The sequence below is a fragment of the Triturus cristatus genome, chromosome 12 (assembly GCF_964204655.1).
Source record: "Triturus cristatus chromosome 12, aTriCri1.1, whole genome shotgun sequence".
Lineage (NCBI taxonomy): Eukaryota > Metazoa > Chordata > Amphibia > Caudata > Salamandridae > Triturus > Triturus cristatus.
Window position 1 is genome coordinate 621,734,464 of NC_140595.1, and position 14,661 is coordinate 621,749,124.

Consider the following 14,661-nt stretch of genomic DNA (forward strand, 5'->3'; position numbering starts at 1 on the left):
CGAGGATGTTGAGGCTCCGATCTTAGAGAAGCTTCACAAAAAACTGAATTCCAGACTCAAATGTATGTTTATCCACCCAGTTTCGGGCAAAATCATGGCATACCTGCCTCCCCAACCAACCCCGGAATGTCTACCTAGAAAGAGGAGACTGGCTTTTGAGGGGGAACCTTCTTCCATGTCTCCCTCCACTGAGCCACCACCTAAGAAACACAAGAACAGAGCCACCAGTCCTCTTCCTCTGCTACACATTTCACATGTACCTCTACCACCACCTCACTCTCCCTACACCACCACTCCCATGCACACCACTCCCATTGCAAATGTGGCTAGAAAAGTCCCCTCTTTTATACTCTGAACCAGGTAGTCTCCAAGGTCCCTTCGACCCTTTTAGCCAGCCCTCTGGCCAGTACCCCACTGATGGTCGCTGGAATGACTATAAAGTGGATTCCTCAGGTAACCCCAATACCTAATGAAGTCCTACCACCCTGATGACACCATGCCATATCCTGAGGGGATTCAGGGGACAGCAGCTAAAGTGGACCTGCATCTCACCCAGATCGATGTCAACTTTCTTGTGGAGCCTCTCTAAATTTCAGAGCGTACCATCCAACTCCTACCTCTTATCTGTGACTTGGCCCACCTCCCCCCCCCCCCCCCGATCCCATCACCTGTCTGGGGGAGGATATGCGATTTCCAACTAGGGAGTTCTAACCATGGTCAAACACTGATATTACCTTGAACTACACACAAGTTCTCCCAGCATCCCACCTCTTACACATGCCCTCAGCAAAGAGCACATCGCCTTTCTTTAGGAAGAAGTGAATGCCCTCTTAGAAGGGTGGCATAGAGAGGGTGCTTGTGCAATGTAAAGGGAGTGATTTCTACTCTCTCTTTTCTAATCCTCAAGAAGGCCCATCCGCTACCTGTGGCCCCTCAACTGCTACATCCTATCAGATCATTATCTTATGACAACTCTGCAGAATGTCAACACCCTTCTTCAACAGGGTGATTTCATTATTGTATTTGACCTCAAGGACACCTTTTTCCACATTGCCCATCCACCCTACCCATCAACGGTTATCTTCGATTTGTTTTATGTGGACAACGCTAACAATTCCAAGTACTAGCTCCTGGTTCACCACAGCTCCAAGGGTGTCTACGAAGTGCCTGGCATTCATGTCTTTCCCTGCTTGGGCAATTGGCTTATGAAGAGCAACATTAAGTGGTAGTGTCCAGCACACCCTCAGACAGCTGTGCCCCTGCTCTACATTCAGGGCTTCATCATAATCGCTACCAAGTCCCTCCTGAAGCCTGTACAAATCCAAGCTGCCAAAGCTTATCTGGACCAAGCTTTTCAGCAGGTGCTTCCTGTTTTTCAGCCAAATCATCAGCTCACAGTGTGAACTATCATGCGCCTTCTAGAAATGATGGCCTCTTGAATCACCATTGTTCCACACACAAGGTTTCTCATTCACCTTCTCCGATAGTGCCTTGTGGTTCTAAGGTCCCAAGATCCCAAGAAGAGGGTCATTGGGAAGATCTAGTGTTGGTACAGACAACACTGCAATGGTGGAAATGCAACAACGTTTTGGGAGTAAGGCCTTTTACAGACTCAGTACAGCAAGAGAACATCACCCCAGACAACCCTCTCTCAGGCCTTGGCACACAGCTTCCAGAGCATGACTGTAAAGGGAATGTGGCCCTTGCAACAGCAGGGTATCCCCATTTACTACTTGGAGCTGTTAGATGTTCATTTAACCCGGACAGTCTTATTACAAGTCCCTCATGCTCCTCTAGTCCTAAAAGACCGACAACAGCACCTCAATGTGCTACCCACAAAAGCAGGGCGGCACACAGTTCCCTTAGCTGCCTCACTTAGCCCAGGGGATGTGACATTGGGAACTCCACCACAGTATTCACCTCATGGCGGAGTATCTCCTGAGGGTGGACAACACCTTTGCAGACTTGCTCAGCAGGAAGCATCAACACATCCATGAGTGGAAACTCTACCCTCGGGTCCTTCACAGGCACTTCCATTGTTTGGGCATTACACAGACAGACTTTTTTTTATCACCCCAACAAACACAAAATGCCCAAACTTTGCCTCCAGGTACCCACACTCACAGAATACACTGCACAGTGCACTATGGATGAACTGGTCAGGGATATTTACCTTTGCTTTTCCACCTCTCCCCCTGCTTCAATATGTGATCACTAGATTCAGGCACACATCACTAATCCTCATTTTCGTACCTTAAACTTGGACCAGACAACCTTGGCACATCAACCCTCATGCGAGACTACTGCTCAAGCTGGACAAGTTTTAGTCAGGCATCCGGATCCTAGGCAGCTTACACTTCCAATTTGGCACCTGGGGTTCTAGAATTCGAATAACTCAGCCTTCTCTAGGAATGTATGTCCATCCTAAAGGAAGCCCAACATCCCACGACTCTGGCATGTTATGCGTCAAAATGGAAAATGTTCATTCACCACTGCATTTCCCAAAACGTGGGCCGATTAAAGCCTAGTGTGCAGGGTATTATTTGCAAAAATCAAGCTTCACCCACTCCTCCATTCATTTAGATTTAGCTACACTCGCAGCCTACATGCAGAATAGGGAACATTCGTCCCTCTTTAAAATTCTGTTAATTAACGCCTTCATGGAGTGCCACAAGAAAGTGATACTCCCTAGAGTGCCTCCTGCTCCCATTTAGATTGTCACTGTAGTCCTGCTCAGGCTCATGGGACCACCATTTGAACTTCTGCATTCATGCCCTCTTCAGTTTCTGTATTGGAAAGTTGCCTTCCTGGTGATTATCACCTCTCCTGGACACGTGAGTGAACTGCAAGTGTTTCACTGAAGGAGCCCTTAGAACTGTTCAAAATTGTAAAGGAGCTTAGTAATCCATCCAGCACCTCACAAACCCTCACCCCCTCAACTGAGGCCTGCGAACGTATCAGCACCTTCTTTGTCGAGAAGATTAATAAAATTTATTCCACTTTCACCCCTTCACATTCCTCTTCCCTGCCCGATAACCCCGATGAAAATTCGTCAATATCAGACAAGGATAATGTCCATCCGGACGCAGGCAATCCCCCACGTCTAACCAATTTTCAACCACTTTCTGAAAACGAGGTACTATCGGTTCTAAAGACAATTAGATCAGGCTCTCCTGCAGACCCATGTCCTTATTTTGTGTTCTCTGAAATTGCACCGACACTTTGCCCTTTCGTCACCAAACTTTTTAACCAGTCCCTCACCACCGCATCTTTTCCAGAAACCTGGAAGCACGCATCTGTAATTCCCCTCCTGAAGAAAGCCGGATCCGATATCCTCAACCCGGAGAATTACAGGCCAATTTCCCAGCTCCCTTACCTCTCCAAGGCTTTGGAAAAAATGGTTAATATACAACTGTCCAAATACCTGGAAGACAATTCACTTCTGGACCCCTCCCAGACCGGCTTTAGAGCCAATAACAGCACCGAGGCAACGTTGCTGGCAGTGTCGGACAGTGTCAGATGCATCACAGACCAAGGGGGATCTGTGGCCCTGATACTGCTAGACCTGTCAGCGGTGTTTGACACGGTATCACACGACTGCCTAATAAACATCCTCCTGAGCAAAGGAGTGCAATCCACAGCGTTAAGATGGATTAAATCATTCCTTAGCAATCGCACCCAAGCTGTGCACATGGGCCAATTTTACTCTAAACCCTGTCCCATCGGCTGTGGAGTCCCACAAGGGGCCTCACTAAGCCCCACTCTCTTTAATGTCTACGTTTCATCTCTGGCTGACATTGGAAGAAAGTGGGGCATCGGCATATGTTCCTATGCCGATGACACTCAGCTGATGGTGACAATGGAAGGGTCGGAAACAACTAAGAAAAAACTACACAGCTGTCTCTCTGAAATGGCAGAATGGATGCGCAACCACTGCCTAAAATTAAATGCCGGAAAATCGGAGATACTACTGTTTGGAGGAGCCAAACTCTCATGGAACGACACGTGGTGGCCCCCGTCTCTGGGATCAGCCCCCGTCCCGAAACAGTATGCCAGAAATCTTGGTATCATGATGGACGACGCCCTGTCCATGAAAGATCACATCCGCATACTCTGGGGCAAAGGTTTTGCAATTCTCAAACTCTTGGCAAAAATTTTCTCCTGGATACCTTTGGACTGTCGACGCACAATCACCCAGGCCCTCCTGGTTAGCCGCCTGGATTACGGCAATGCCCTGTTCGACGGGATGAACGAACAACTGTTCTCCCGCCTACAGGTCTTGCAGAACCAGGCAGCTAAACTGGTCTGTAACAAAGGCAAGCGAGATTCGGCCTCTGCATGCCTAAAAAAACTTCACTGGCTACCAATGCGTCAGAGGACAACCTTCAAATTACTCTGCCTTGCACACAGAGCCCTTCATAAAACAGGCCCCATCATCCTTCAAGAGAAACTTGAATTCTATATCCCCAATAGGAATCTAAGATCCAACAACTCAGCTCTGGCGAAACCCAAGCGTATTTACAAAGTAAGGACTGGTGGACGCGCCTTCTCATACTTGGCGGCTAAAAGATGGAATGAGCTACCTGTGGACCTTAGACACATCACTAACTACCTCCAATTCCGCCAAAAACTAAAAACTCATCTCTTTCCCAAAAACTAACCCCCCACCACAGTTTCAGTAGTCTTCTTTTCCTACAGCGCCGTGATATCCTATGGGATGAGTGTTGCGCTTTATAAATACCAAAAATAAATAAATAAATAAATAAATCCAAGTCCACAAGGACAGAGATGTTCTTAAAACCAATCCTAATTTCCTCCTTAAGGTGGTATCACCTCTTCACCTAAACCAAACCATACTGCTCAGCACTTTCCCACAACCTGACTCTGAGAAAGAGCACTCCACAAATTGTATGTCAAAAGAACTCTTATGTACTACATTTACAGCACCAACCTCAAAGAGGATATCCAGTCTCCAAATCAGGCATAGCTGGGTGTATACCTACATGTATTCAAACTTCCCATCATAAAACAAAGAGAGCTCTACCCTCTCCACCAAGGGTGCATGCCACCTGAAACAAAGAAGCAACCATGGCCTTTCTGGGAACTATCCCATTAGCGTACATTTGTAAGGTGGCCACTTGGTCAACACCACACACCTTTACCAAGCATTATTCTGTAGATGTCTTAGCCCACCAACAGGTGAACATCTGCATAATTTACACGCTAGCCACCATATCTAAGTGACACTGCTTTACAGTCTCTTGTGCGCATGTGTATCTACAGTCACACATGTAACAAGCGGAAGATGCTACTTACCCTGTAAACATCTGTTTATAATGTAAGTAGAGATTCCTATGCACCTGCTCTCCTCCCTAGAAGCATGTTTTTTTTTTAGATCTCTTACTTACTGAACTTCACTGCACATTAGTCTTTACACACCTAACTTACAATCACCTTCCAATCACACGCTCACCCACTTAACATGGAGTCAGTGCTCATGCACAATGTACACCAAGGGAGGAGTCACACCATATCTTGTAACTCAAGAGACGTCTTCAAAGAAAAACATTTTGCAAACCTCCTAACCTAGCTCTACATGGCAGCGGTAGGTGAAGCATGTAAATCTACATCACTACACGCTACAAACCGATTCTTCCAGGGTATGTAGCATTTTTTAATCTTATGTGACTAATAAATCTTTAATATCTGGTTTTACATTAAACATTTTTGACCAAGAGTGTTGTCGCAGTAGTCATCCTTTAGGGTTGGTGGAGATGGAGTCTAAGAAGATATTGGTAGGACATTTAAAAAGGTTGATGGGTTAAAAATCCTTCAAAGTGGATGGATGGAAAGCTTGGCATTAGTGACCTGAATCATTCCAGGAAGGCCACGTTCCTGCCAGATTTTCAAGAGAACTGTTGACTATGTAAGGGGTTCCATTTACATTCATTGTATGTAAACTCTATGTGAATATCATGAAAATATGGCATGTATCTGACACTTGTTGGTCTCTTTAGAAACCCCATCTCAAGGGAGGGGTCCTTAATAGTGGATACAAGAATCCTACAGGTTAGACTTTTGGTTTGGCTTACAGGATTTGTGCCTAGAACGTCTTCTAGGGTTGATGGAGGTTTGGGGTTGAGATGAGTGTGTCAGTGTTTGGGACAGAGGCTTTGAAGTTTGGCGTCAGAAATGTCATGTCTCTCTCTACGATGCTCACTCCTGCAGGTGTACTATTCCCTCTGGCGGAAGCTGCTGAAGGTCTTCTGGTGGCTGGTGGTGGCTTACACCATGTTGGTGCTCATTGCAGTCTACACCTTCCAGTTTGAGGATTTTCCCATGTACTGGAAGAACTTCACTACGTTCACAGATGAGCAGTAAGTCATGGGTGTGAGGTGCACAGGACTTGTCCTGTAGCTTGTTGGCAAATTCATTGAGTTGAGGGGTTCTTTATATGTTGGTTCTTTCTCGCCAAATTATTTAGCAAATAGAAAGCCGAAGGGCGGAGAGGTCAAGTCAGTTATTCAGTAGGGTTATAGCAAGTACTTTAATGATTTGTTTGAAATTCCCCACGTCCTGGGGGAACCTTGTCAGATGAACAGTTTTTGTAGGAAGGCTTGAGTATGCCATATGATTTCATTGCACATCTTTGCATTTCACAGTTTTACTCCCTGAGCCAGAGAACTGTATAACATAGTTTACCAATGAGCGCAGTACTTAGATTAATTAGGTGCAGAGAGCTGGTTCTGTGGTAGATTCTTTCCTTATTGTAGGACATCCCCATTTAATAAGGGAAAGTTGCATATTTCACATTCAAGCAGTCAATTGTTGTTGAGATGCCCGTAGGATTGATGTAGGGAAGTTGTTCATCTTAGGCAAAGTGTTGTTTTTCCTCGGAATTTGGGAGCACCTCTGCAGACTCCTTTTTACAGAATTTCTATGTAAGGGACATCCTTGTAGAAGGGGGTCTGCCTCTGCACACTCCTCACAAAATCATGCTAGTAACATTGGATGCTTTTAGTGGCAGACCAATCTGGTGCCCACTCTCTATTGTCATCTTAGGTGGCTGCCTAGAATCACTTTGCCCTACAATTAGCCCTAGTATCCGATGCTGCCTCTAGGGCACAGAGATATGTGTCAAACAACATCTTTTCATGGAACTGGGCCTGTGCTTCCATTCTTCTGATGGGGCGAGTGAACACTGGCCTTTGTATAACACAGGTGTCAAGAGCAAAGATGAGTTGATGTTCTGAAGGACAACATTCTGACCCTTGGGCACACCCCCTATGGCCAGTCCATGGGCTGATGGGCCACACTGTTTTGCTAAAAGAAAGATAAGCAGGCATTGTCCCCGAACAAAGCACTTTTAATTTATTCTTAATCACATTGTGTTAAAAAAGTAACCAAGAAGATAGGTGATAGCGAGCCATGAGGAACTTTATTTAGGAAAAATAATATAGTTTGGTGGTAGTTCCTTTTTAAAGATGTGTTGTATGTTGCAAATCCTCCACCCAATTAGCTCAGAATGCACATAAATTTTCAGAGTTCCCCAAAGTGACTGACGTAGTCAGGGCGATATACAGATAAACCGTGCCCTATACATTTGTTCTTTTGATTGGAGATTCTGGCAGTGCCTTTGGGTGTTGGTGTGACTTCCATTGTGCTCTTCTAGGGAGAGGCAGTAGAGTGGGGACTCTTCCATTACTCTTCTGTATGGTGGGGCGTCTAGTGGCCTCTATTTCTCTAACTCTGATGACTTCCACTGTTCTCTCTTGAAGGTGAGGAGAGTCCGGTGCCTTTTCTTGTATGTCCAGGATAAGTAGGAGAAGAATGCCTTTCACTGCTCGAGTAGGGTGGCCTAGGCCACTCCTTTCCAAAGTTCCCGCACAACTATCCTTTAACATCTGGTTTAAGCTTAGAACACCTGGACAGTTTAGGAACTTCAGGATGCATGGGCAGACTGTGTGGTGTGTTGGGCCCTTGGAGACAGTGTGAGCAGCTTATGGCATGAAGGTAAGGACATTGATAGAATCTCCAGGAAGAGGGCAGATTGCGAAGGGTTTACCCTGCCATGGAGGATTTTACTTCCAGGGCTCGATGTAACCTTTTGCCATAGTTAACTCCCAGGCACTGAGTGGTGGATCAGCTCACAGCATGCAGGTGACGAAAAGTATGTTATACATGGCACTTGCTCTCCAATATGTTGTGCTTTGCAGATACAAAACTAGTTATTAATATCTATATATACAATGAAATAATTGTTTTTGTTTCTATTCTGCAGGTTGGGAGATTTGGGTTTGGAGCAATTTAGTGTGACCGAGCTTTTCTCAAGCATTCTCATCCCAGGCTTTTTCCTCCTGGCCTGCATCCTACAGCTACATTACTTTCACCGTCCTTTCATGCGCATCACGGACCTGGCCCAGATACCCATCCCGGAGATCTGGCAACCCATGCACAGGTAGCAACATGGAGCAGGAGAAAGGGGACACAAAGTAGGGGTGGGTGAGCCCGAAAATGGGTCTCACAGGACTATAAGGGGAGGGAAAATGAGACAGTGAGATAAGGGAAGATAAGTCGGGGCGGATGGATGGATGGATGAATGAGTGAATTGGAAAGTGGACATGATGCACCATCCAGGTTGTGCACATGAAACCATGATTAGGGAGCGCATATCCTACAGTATGTGTTCATTGGAAAGAGTGGGGTAAAGGTATGGCATGGCATACAGCACAATCTATTTTGTGTCATTCCTGATATGAGGGATTAGGAGTAGGAGGGACATGGCTCATGGCCTTCTTATAGGTACATATTTTTCATTCCTCTGCTCCCTGAGGCAGTTTTACTTTACTAGTTCTTTGGCTAGCAAAAAAAAAGAATCTGCTTTAATTGGCTTTGTGCGTGATCTATAAAGATTTGCGATATTCGCGGATACCCCAAATCCTTTTGGCTTTGACCACATGATTAGATTTTTTCTCTCCACCATTGTAATATTCTGCCTGGTCATCTTGAACGTGAAAGAACTGTTTGATGATCTGCGTTGCTGACGATGCTGAAGTTGACTACATACCAGACTTGACATTGATTGGCAAGAGCAGACCTTTTAAAAAAAAAAAAAAAAAATCTGCTTCCGAAAGATGTCTGAGTCCGACTTGCCAGACCACTGTGTGTATCTCCTGCCATCAAACCAAACCATGGGACATATGGGATTCAAAGTGTGTAGATTGTACGATCCCTAAGATAATCAAACAAAGGTAGATTTTGAGGATGGTAGAAAAGATCAAAGTCAAACAAAGTGCATCTAGAAATGATATCCTCAAAAGAAGGTGAAGTCTTTGTCCTGTCTCCAGAATTGTCTCCAGTATTTTCAAAAATTATGGGCTTTGGCGTCTGGCGCCTGGCTTTCAATAAAGGGGAGGACCATACTGATGATCAGCTCTCACATTGAGACATCGTCTTGGAAACACACACCTGGCCCTATAACTTCCATCCCATGTGCTGCAATAACAACATCCTCAAGACAAGCTCCTGTGGCTTCAGCGTCAACTTCGCAGTCACTGTCGGCGCACACATACTGCTCTCGCATACTTCCAGAGTCCTGGCATTCAGGCATCAAGAAAGGCACAGTCATTGCTTTATGTTGACCTCTTGTGTGAGTCCGAACAACGTCAACACATCAGCACATCTTTCAATGCGCAAGAAACCATAATAACCATTTGAGTCTGCAAGGATTGACGTGTGAAAGTCATATACCCATTTGTGGTGCGGGAAACGACAGGGCACCGTCTGCATGTGAGGGAGAAAATATGCTTGTGTGATTTCGCCCTAATTACAATTTTGGCTTTAATGTCTGAACTGCCCTTTTGAAAATAAAGTAGCCAATTTTTATCTGGCACAAAAACTTAATACCACAGGCTTCAACATCTGGTCAGACCATCTGGCTTCTAAAAACACATTATAAAGAAACAGGAAGGATATATATTTTTCTGAATCGAGCAAATAATCAGGCAGGTGATGCATGTCCGGAATGGAACTACAGGCTTGCACCGTGAGATCCGTTTTCTGATTTTTTCTTTTTAAAAAAAATCTATTTTTAATTTTTATAAGTCGCGTACGAGGCCAATTTGTGTGCAAGAACAATGTGCAGGAAAGGTGGGGTTTGATAAAATCCAACATGTAAACACCGTGCAGGTTGTATTCGACAATGACTCATGCAGTCACAATATATTATTGCCAGTGAGTCATGGATTACATGGATTTACTTCAGTAAAATGTGTGCTGTAAGCGATACACAGTTACACCTACATATGGACTTACATACGTACTGGACATTTAATTAACACCGAGGTGTAATTCTGCAGTAATTTTTGAACATTGAAGCACTAGTTGTCTGGTAAACAATAGCACAAGTTCTGTCAGAGATTTAAGGAAACACCCAAGATCAGAGTCAGTAATTGTGTCTAACAAAGAAAAGAAAATAATTCCCAATCAAGCATTGTAGGGCCACTCGTAGGTCAGAGCAGAAGAATGGGAGCCTGATGTGTTCACGTCTCAATGCCTTGCGGGAGTGTTATTTCTTCTCTATACTATATCATGGCTTCAGCTGGGAGGTTTGCCCTGAACTCGTAGACTGGTCGGATATTGTTTCTGACTTGGATGACTTAGAAAGTTGTTTTAATTACAACTATTATCCACGATCACTAGAATTATGTTTCAACATAAGGTAAACTATGAGGCTGATTAAAGTTAATTTTGAGGCAAAAAAAAGGGAATTTGTATAGGACTTTCTGTGGAACTATTGTGACGTATTAGTAACACATTTTGACAACAGCATATACTGTTACAGCTATGTGCAATATTTCTATGTACTTTTATGGCCTATTGTTTTTAGACCGAATAAAGGTATATTATATTGAATTGATACTGTTACTCATGGATAGTAGTGTAAAAACACAGGTTACCAATTATACTCAAGTGATACTCGGTTCCTATGTAAAAGTTGTGGTATTGATGGCCTATAGGCAGAGCCACTAGAATTATGCACTTTTGGGGCTGCTGTAGTTTTCCACATAATTATGGATTTGCTGCATTCACTGCATAATGCGTCATCTGCTGCATAATCAGATCATTAAAAAAAAGATTCTATCTCAGATGTATCTTAAGTTACTAAAAATGTGGCTACAAGTTGCTGTAAAGAGGAATGCCCATTGCCCATTGCAAATGTTGACTGGTCACCTTTCTGTTCCCTTTTCCTGTATTTGAGTGTTAAAACTAATGAGGCAAAAGGTTTGCCCCGACTGTGTTAATATGTGTAAAAGTGACTAATTATCAAAGTAATAGTATAACAAAAAGAGTACTGCATTATGCTGCATAATTTGCCTTTTCTTGCTGCACAATTTAGTCAACCCTGCTGCGTAGTTGGGTCCTTCCCTGCCACACAATTAGTGGCCCTGCACATAGATGTAAGATATCCCACATGTGGCAGCTGGGTTTGGCACATCCCATAAATATTCGAAATCCCATAAATAGACTTGTTTCATGGCTCAAAAGGTTGACTGGCACATTTGCGTTTGGCAAATAGGAACTCGCCATGTGAAAACAATGTTGCCTAATCGTGAAAAGGTTCGATCTACACAACCTTCTTCTCACTTGGCACCAGAGGTCGCTTAGCAGAAGCTTGTCTTTCTCTAAACACCTGCACTCGTCTAGTTCCTGACCAAGCAAGGCATTTGCACCATTCTGCCTCACACCACAACCCATCGATCCTGCCAATTCTAACATCTGAACACTTACCCTGGTGACCAATTCAAAAGTGTAAAGTCCTGTCCCTAGCATAAAATCTATTGACAAACCGCTTGCAATGAACTGGCGACCCCACTCACCTGCAGTCTGACACCCTTAGTTGTTACAGTCAAGGCTTTTTCTGGGTTTTCATCAATGCGGAGACTTTTTCTGTGTCACAGCTGCATTATTGTGATTTACCCAAACAGTGACCCTGTGACGGAAAGCCAGCTACTGGCTGACATGGAGCCTGCCGCCTCCAACCAAGAAGAAGCCATTCACACTGAACTTGCCGATACAGAGTTGGCTGAGGAAGGTAACGTTATGATGACACAAGAGTTTTAATGTCACTGACTGCAAAAGCCTGACCACCATGTGTTGCTTTTCATATGGCATCAGATGTATGCCTGATGTGAGAATGTCAGGTGACGTTTACAGGGTCACCTGAGGTTGTGGTATGCATGAATAAGGTGTTCACTGACACCTGATGGTACTGATGGTGCATTGCCTAGACACACACACACACACGCCTGCAGAGTTTGGATCCAGATTCTCTCTGCGACAATTGTGGGACTGAGAAGTGCTTAGTTTGTGCCTTTGGCTGGAGGCGGTAAGCACAGCTACTCATTTTTCAGACCGCAACAATTTTCCTTAGATTTTTTACTCCGAACAAGAGAGAGAAAGCTAGGTAGGCAAGAAGAAGAGAAAGATACAAAAGCAGTGAAACAGCGGGAAAGCATGGATGAAAGCAACTGACTTGTAGGGTAGTGGAAGGAAAATGCATGTCATGTCATGACAGACTGGGCGTGACTCAGCAACAACATCCAGATACATTTAATTATTGGATCAGAATGTATGAAAAATGTTTGAAAGTGTAAGTGTGTCTCAAAGACATTGCTTGTTTAGTGTGTGGATGCCAAAGGACTCAGAACAGAGTTTGGGGTGTGGGTAATGTAGGGCGTGTTGCCATGGGGCTCCCCCTATGTGGGGGTCATCAGTTATTGCCATAAACCAGAGTGTGTCTGTGAGGTGAGTCAGCATTCCTACTTTTTGACTTCAGGTTCACCCTCATGCAGCAGTAGCTCAGGTTGCCCCTCGGCAACATGTTGCAATATTTTGGTGCTCATTTCCTCTGTTTGGGGGATGTTATAGGTAAAGATCCGGCTGGACAAGTATGAGAAAAGTTACACTGCTTCCAAATATTGTAGGACTGGAGTTAGAATAGTTTCAAGGTAATTTGTAGAGCGCTAACATGCATCCTAGGGCATCTGGCGTTAATTGCCAATGATCGTTATTCGAGAAAAAAACAGCTGGTCCCTTCTATAGGGCCAACAGCCAACTTTTTACCAATTTCCTATACCTTCACCAAAGAGGTTTTGTCCGCAGACTCCTCTGGAGAGTATTCCATAATTTCGCTGCAATCACTGAAAACATCTCCCTCCCAGAGTTGCTCTGTGGAACCTGGGAACATTCAATAAGAAGGCCTTTTCTGAGTGTAGGTTGCATCTCGGATATAGCATGAGAATCGTTTAGTAAAGGGGCTGCTTTTACAGATGTAAAGTGCTATACATACAAGGCACAGGGGTTTGAATTTAATCCTTTGGCTAATTGGTAACCAATGATGTTTGACTTAACCCTCCGAGATAGATTTGAATCTTTTCAATGTTTAAAACCAATCTAGCTGCTGAGTTTTGGATTATCTGTAAATTATAAAGTGCTTGTGATGCTAGACCAAGATATGTTGAATTACAATAATCCAGCCTAGCAGAGACAAAGGCGCTGATAATCTGTACTTTTGGATGGACAGAGAAAAGATGGATAATTTATTTCAGAACTCGCAGTTGGAAGAAATTGATCCTGACAGTTGTGTTGATTCTTTTTCCATCATTGTCCAGTCTGAATCCAATTTGATTCCCTAGGTTCGTAACACATTAACATGGTGTAGGTTACCAGCCGAGAGAAGCAGGCCAAAAGCATGGTGACATACATATTAATGAAAGGGTCGAAGTGTTTCTGTTTTCCCCCCATTCAGCTGTAACATATTTTGAGACATCCAGTGTTGGACATTGTGAGAAGTTGACCTGATGTATGATGTCACTAGTTATAGTGTACACCTTATATCAGTCCAAATACCCTTATGGTGATTGGTTGTAAAGTCAACCTTATAGACCAGCTATCCTAGTGGTAGCATGGACAAGAGCAGTCTTAGGCTAAACTCTGAATGGCATGTGAAGCCAGCTGTGATACCATATATAATCCCTTGAATACCAAATGAAAGGACACCACAACAGATATATATATCAAATAAAGTGTATTTATTCTAAGCAAACCCTCAGCACTCTTTATGAGATTAGAGGTAAGTACAACACAGTCTCATTAATGCATACAGTAAGTCACACAGGTAAGTAATACAGTTAGGCCCTAGGGGCCACGCAAACCATATACTAAGTAAGTGGTATAAGAACCACTGTCACGGAAATAGAATAGGCCTAGGCCTAGGCAATCGCTGGGGCTACACTACACTAGCGTTAGTTAGGAAGTGGGAGGCCCACGGGATTCGTGTGCAGAGTGGAAACACTCACGCGTAATGCGTAAAAGTCAATAGCAATAGTACAGTTTAGAAAACGGTAGATTTAGGACACTTCCGGAGTAGCTAGGAAGTTGAGACTTGAAAACTAGACACTAGGATAGTCACTATCCTGATGAGCACCGGAGTACCCAAGTTACCTAGCCCGCAGGCTGCGGGTGCATAGGGGTGAAGATGCGTCGTTTTCGTCGTCGACTCCTATGGATGCCTGAAGAAAGATGCTGACAGGCAGTCAGTGAAGAGTGTCCGGTGGATCCCAAGGCTGGGATCAAGAAGAGAAGAAACCTGCAAGCAGA

General features: G+C 44.2%; 1 protein-coding gene across 4 annotated transcripts in view; it reads left to right on the forward strand.

The window, feature by feature from the left end:
* PIEZO1 (piezo type mechanosensitive ion channel component 1 (Er blood group)) overlaps nt 1–14,661 on the forward strand; it is an 854,808-nt gene that overhangs the window by 572,309 nt on the left and 267,838 nt on the right. For all 4 annotated transcript variants that reach the window (XM_085638610.1, XM_085638612.1, XM_085638613.1 and 1 more), the window contains 3 exons: nt 6,229–6,377; nt 8,282–8,458; nt 11,988–12,094. In XM_085638610.1, coding sequence (XP_085494736.1) covers nt 6,229–6,377; nt 8,282–8,458; nt 11,988–12,094 — 433 coding nt within the window. The remainder of the gene's footprint in view (nt 1–6,228; nt 6,378–8,281; nt 8,459–11,987; nt 12,095–14,661) is intronic.